Source organism: Meleagris gallopavo, chromosome 26, assembly GCF_905368555.1.
Source record: "Meleagris gallopavo chromosome 26, MGAL_WU_HG_1.1, whole genome shotgun sequence".
In the NCBI taxonomy this organism is placed as follows: Eukaryota; Metazoa; Chordata; class Aves; order Galliformes; family Phasianidae; genus Meleagris; species Meleagris gallopavo.
The window spans coordinates 4,467,799-4,473,934 of NC_139429.1; the positions used below are offsets into that span (position 1 = coordinate 4,467,799).

The 6,136-nt window shown below is 54.2% G+C and overlaps 1 protein-coding gene across 1 annotated transcript; it reads left to right on the forward strand.

The window, feature by feature from the left end:
* Window positions 1-3,641: 3,641 nt before the first annotated feature.
* On the forward strand, window positions 3,642-4,753 carry CLDN25 (claudin 25). Its single transcript, XM_085209432.1, has one exon. It carries the CDS (start codon window positions 3,663-3,665, stop codon window positions 4,353-4,355), a length of 693 nt encoding a protein of 230 aa, XP_085065558.1. The 5' UTR covers window positions 3,642-3,662; the 3' UTR covers window positions 4,356-4,753.
* Window positions 4,754-6,136: the final 1,383 nt, after the last annotated feature.

The window sequence follows — 6,136 nt, forward strand, 5'->3', positions numbered from 1 at the left end:
GGCACATCCTCCAGCAGTCATTACCTGCAGCTTGTTCCCTGGAAAACAGCTTTAACACCACCCAGAAACATAACTCAGAACGGGGAAGCCCTGCCAGGCACAGGATCCAGCCCTGTATGGCACGGTGTGGGGGTACCTGGCTGGTGGAGCCCCGTCCCTGTCAGCGGGCTGCAGCCTCACAGCGGGACCGGCCCCAGCACGGCTCCAGGCGCTGGTCCCCCCAGGGACAAGGCGAGGGGCCCCGCTGCCTCATCCAGCATCCTCTGCCCCGGCCGCTCGGTCCTGGCGCGGGCGCTCCATCCGTCTGTCGAGCAGCGCTGGGGCCCACAGGCTCGGCTCTTGGAGCAGCTGGATAGAGAAGTTACAAACAGACAAATTCTGCCATGGAGTGATCCTGCTGCAGGGTAGCAAGCACACTCCGGGCAGCCCCAAGCCTCTGCATGGGAGCATCCTGCAAAAAAAACCACCCATCCCAGCTGCAGCCTGCAGCAAAAATGAATAAAGAAGAGGCAATGTGGAAAGCAATCACTGCTCAGCACAGCGCTGAGCGCCAGCCCTGTGCTGTGTCTCTGCATTGCCTGGGCCAGGCTGCGAGGATTGGGCTAATGAGCCCTGGGGGAAGCGAGTTATCTCAGAAATAATTATCTGCTTTAATTATTCCTTTCCTCTGGCAGCACAGAGCTGACATCTGTACACCCCGGGTGCGGGGCTGGGGAAGCAGCAGCAAGTGCAGAAGCTGCAGGAGAGCTCTCAGGTTTGGAGAACACAGCTCCTGTAGGCAGACCAGCAGCAAATCAGTGGTGAGACTCTTTGTAAAGTCAGAAAGTTCTGCAAATTCTGAATCCCTGAATTTTAAGATAATTTGGATTTAGACTAGATAACATTTCGAGGTTCCTTCCAACTTAAATGATTCCATGATTTCCCTTGATATGCTACAGCAACAGCTCCTGCCAATTCCTTACATTTGGAGTTTTCCCAAACTGTGTCTAATTGCTGTAACACTGTGTGAGACTCACGGGTGTGAATTCTGGGTGCCTGCAGACGCTCTGCTAGTAGAGATGCCCGTGCATGGAGCTCTCACGTTCAGAATGAGGAGAGCAGTACTGCAGCACCGCTCTGTGTCTGTCACTGAGCCTTCCTGCCTTGCACTGCTGCTGTCCCAGCCCTGTTCCTGCAGGGATGTGTCTCATGGTCCCATGGCTGCTGCCCCATCCCACAGCGCGGCTCCCAAACACTGGGTGATGCCCAGCAGCCAGCACAGAGCGGGTGGCCTCACGGATACCCCCAGCATTGTGCCCCTGCCCCATCCCTGCCCATCTTCCCCTGGCCATGAGCCCCCCGCTCGCAGCACCTACCGCATCTCCAGACACAGCCCCTCGGCCTCTGCCTGCCCCTACAGCTGCTCCTGGGCACCGACCTGTCTGCCCCCGGGCATCTTCCCATCAGTTCTGGGGGGGAAATCCCTTCCTGGCTGCTCCACAGAGCTTAGGAGAAGGAAGGCGAGCTTGGCATGTCCTCCAATCCTGCTCCAGGAGAAGAAGGTCACTCGCTAATCCCCCTCAATGACGGGCAGCATTACCTCAAGATGATTTAATTGGAAGGGCTGGGGGCAGACGCTCAGTGGGGGCTTGGCGAGGGCATTCCCTGCTGAAGGATCCCAGCCCTCAGCCACACCATTCCCCCTATTTTTATGGATGGGGTCATCAGCAAAGGCTTCAAGACATTGTCTACATCTGCGTGGTTTCCTTCATGTGTGTGAGCCACTAACTCAGAGCCCAGCGCACCTTGTCCTGCAGAACCGAGTTAACACATCTCAGGGCCACGCTCTATGCTATATTTAAAGCCGGATCCCTACAGCACGAGGGTTAAAAATAGCAAAGGCAGCACCAAGATTATAAATAGTGCTCAGGTCCACCCCGACGTGGAGTTACCAACACAGCACCACGCAACTCCACCAACTGCACTCGTGACTGCAGCGCTCGGCTCAACCTGCTCCTCCTGCAGGTGACACAGCTGTCCCCAGCAGGACTGCAGCAGTGCAAACAGCGGCCACAGACAGTGCCTGGGGGCAGCCTGGAACTGGTGGGACCACGGGACCGTGCTCAGGGCAGGCAGTTCCCAGACATCTGAGTTTCCCACGAAGGGCAGAAAGCAGTGACCGTGCCCAGCTGTAGGGCTCCTATAGGAGGATGCAGCAGAGCAGCCCTCAGCTGGCGCTGAGAGATGGCAGCAGGATGTGTGCCCAAGGGATCAAGCTCCCCATCCCTAAAGCAAATAGGTTCTGCTGTCCTCGCACCTTTTTTTAAAGGCCTCCAATCATTGCGTGCCAGGAAAGTGGCAGTGAAGCGGTGCTGGGGACACGGAGGTCCCACGCAGTGCTGAGCCTCCTCCTCGTGACCGCCACTCTGCTAAGGAAGCAGCAGTAATTTCCCAGCCTTGCCCCCTCATATCCTTCTTGGTAACAAAGCAAGCAGATGAGCGAGAGATTAGTTGCTAATCCCTCCATGAAGATGAATCTAAAAATCTGGACCTGGGGCCCATGCATGTGGCTGGGCAGGAACAGATGGGAAGTGAGTGTCATCAGAAGGTTACTGATTTCTTCCTCTCCTTTTTCCCCTATCTTTTTTACAGCAGGATATTTTCTTGCAGCGACGCCGTTCCCCAAGTGACATCCCAGCTCTGCCTCCGTCCCATCTCCCCCAGATAACCCCTGGGAGCGGCTGCTCGAAGCTCAAATGTTTGCAAAGCGCTTTTGAGGATGAGGAGGAGGGTATAAAGTCCAGCCCCATTGCAACACGGAAACTTTCCAGGATCTCTGCCTCCTGGAGCAGGGACCCAGCACACAGAGCAGTCTCTGGGCCACTTCTCCACGGGAGCCTCAGGGACAGCTGTCAGCACCTCTCATGGTGTTTATTTAAGGGCTGAAAGAGGGTTGGGGCCTTAAATCCCCCTGGGAAGAACCCAGGCACCACTGCTCTGCCCACAGCCCCTCTCCCCTGCCAAACCTGCAGCTGTTCTTGCCAACTCTCTCCTCAGGGTTCCTGAGGCTCAGGGGATTTGCGTGCTTCTTGCTTAACTCTCCTGTGTACAGCACAGAGAGGCAGCACCCGCTGCAGCCCGTGAGATGCGTTTGCCTTGAAGCAATGCTGCCCACACACGGGGACAAAACCCTTCGTTTCTTGGAGATGTCCTCTCCCAGGAGCCAGCCCAGAGCATCCCCCAGTTTGCAGGGATGGGGTGGTTGGCGACACATAGGGAGCAGGGCCATGCTAAAGCGCTGCACTCAATGGAGAAGTGGGGGAGAAGGAGCAGAGCGTGAGGCCGACGATGGCTTTCAGAGCAGCTTTGCTCTCCGTTGCACCCAGTTTTTCCTGCCTAGCCAGCGGTGCCTTCTTCTATCGCGGCAAAACCAACAAGACATGAAAATGATCGAGGCCACACCCAGGAATTAGAGGTACAAGCCTGAATTTCCCCACACACAACTCCTCTGAACAAACAGCAGCGCTCTGACCGTGACCGCCAACTGAAACGGTGCGTTCATGGAAATCCACACCACAAATACACAGCTCCAAAAGTGTTAATGCCAAAAGCCTTCTGCTCACCTCAGCTTATCTCAGCCCCAGCAGCGGAGCCAGCACACAGCTTGCAGGAGTGGTGTGAGCATGGCGTGGAGCTGCAACGCAAGGGTCCAGGTGGGCGCGATGCTGCTGGCGCTTTTCGGGTGGGTCTCGTCCTGTGTCACCACCTTTGTGCCGCTCTGGAAGAACCTCAACCTGGATTTGAATGAACTGGAGATCTGGACCATGGGGCTGTGGCAGGTGTGCATCATGCAGGAGGAGGGGGCCACGGAGTGCAAAGCCCACGACTCCTTCCTCGCCTTGCCGCTGGAGCTGCGCGTGTCCCGCGTCCTGATGTGCCTCTCCAACGGGCTGGGGCTCCTGGCTCTCCTCTTTGCCAGCGTGGGCTTGGAATGCTGGAAGACATGTGAAGGAAAACCCAACGCCAAGAAACAGCTGCTGCTCGCTGGAGGAGCAGCGTTCGGTGCGGCGGGGATCACCACTCTGGTGCCCATCTCCTGGGTCGCCTACACCACAGTCCTCGAGTTCTGGGATGAAGCCGTTCCTGACATCGTCCCGCGGTGGGAGTTTGGCGAGGCGATGTTCCTGGGGTGGTTCGCTGGGTCCTTCCTTGCAGCAGGTGGGTTGCTTCTTATCTACAGCACCTGCCTGAGCCGGACTGGGACGCCCGCTGCACCTCCAGCTGCCCGCCCGCTGCAGCCAGCGACACACAGCCCAGCCACGATGTCACCGTGGAGCCACCACTCACACCCCAAAAACGCCGACCTGGTAATCTGAGACTGCAGATTTTGGCTGTCTGGATTTCAGAGACGGTTCTCACATGTTAAGGGATGATTTGTTGATTCCTAAGACTGTTCATTGCAGCTCGGTTTTCTTCCATCTGTGTCTGTCTGCTTCACTTTTTGTGTTGTTTTTTTTTTCCCTTTTTCCAAGCAACACTTGCAAACCGAGCCCAGTGTTGTAAGCCAAGAAGGCAAACACAGAGCAGTAAAGAGCACTTTGTATTTCTGGCTATATTTGCAGGATACTCACTGATTACACTGTGCTGGCATTCCCTGGGAATCCCCCAATGGCCAGGAATGTAATCGCTGTAAGACCTCTGTCTGCGCTAAAAAGCTCATCCTTGAATGTCCATTTCACTTTGATGTATTCTAAATAAATTATTTCAGCCATTAGCAGTACGTTTCTGTGCTCTGAGAGCAGAACATGCTACGTGGGATGAGCATTTGATGATGAGAGCATGGGAAGAGCGGGGACGAAGGGTGTGGGTTTTAGGGAACAAAATCACTGCTTGAGTGGCTGTTCATTGAGCAAAAGCTTAGGGAGAAAGAGAAGGAAGGAGGAGAGAGGGGGGAGGCAGAAACATGAGCTGATGGCCAACTGCAAAGTTGATCAAGTCACAAATTTAGCAGCGACCTTCATTTAGAAGGTTCTACAGCGGAACTGTTTACCTGGGCATCAAAGGCAGAGATCACAGAAACCACAGAAAGATGCTATTTTCTGGGTGTCTGTGAGGATCTCCCCTATTTCCTTGATTCAGCTCAAAACAGAAATTAAACCCGCTTTTACATTTGCTCTCTGCTCCTAACGCTACCGAACACCAGGCTGAGCTAACAGCCGACTGCAGGAAACCCACTGCCACAGTCCTATTTCAGAAGGGAGCTCACTGCTGCTTTAATCTGTCAGCACCAAGAGCCACAACAGCACGGCCGAAAGTAAGGAAACCTCCACCCAACAGCAGCGCTCCTTTGGGAACCAAAGTTCACTGTTCTTCAAAAGCCCCGTTTTGAAATCCGCACTTTGGTCCAGTGAAGAGTCAAAAATAGAAGTACGTGGGGAGAGAGAGAGAAAGAAAAGAGACGATTCCCAAACATTTTTCACCCTGAGGAGGGATTGCTGGGGGCACAGCTCAGCTCGGAGGGACCCAGCAGTGCCATAGCAATGGAGCGTGCACCACGGAGGGGCCAGAAGGGCAGCATTCTTGCCTGATGAATGCACTTTTCAGACACAAACTTTTTTTTTTTTTTTCAGAGTTACACAAACCCACAAAGCAGAGACTCTATTTTGACTTGAACTCATCACCCACACCCTTGGGAAATGAAGACACAGCAGGGGGAGGGAGAATGATGGCAAGATGCTGAGCAAAGGTTTCCTCTCAGTGCCAGTACGCTCCTCCTTCCACACCTGATCCAAACTCTCATGGCTTCATAGGCACAGACCTGCACTCATGAGAAGCCCTTGTTCTTTTTTTTGCATATTTGTTGGGATATTTTATTTTTAGCAGCAACAGAATAGGACAAACCTGTCTCGTGAGCTCCCCAGCCACCATCCCGGTCACCTGGAAGTCAGAATGTCTCGGAATGACACAATATTGCAAAACTTATCTTGAAATTGTGGCCATTTCCTTGCTGTGAGCAAGTGATGGAGAACGTGGCACCAAGAGCCCATGCTCCGTTAAAAATGTTGCATTCAAACCCTAGAGCCCTAAGAAATAAAGCAGAGCTACCATCATTTCAGGGTCCCCTCCATCACAGCAGCATGGAGCGAGGTAGCAAGGC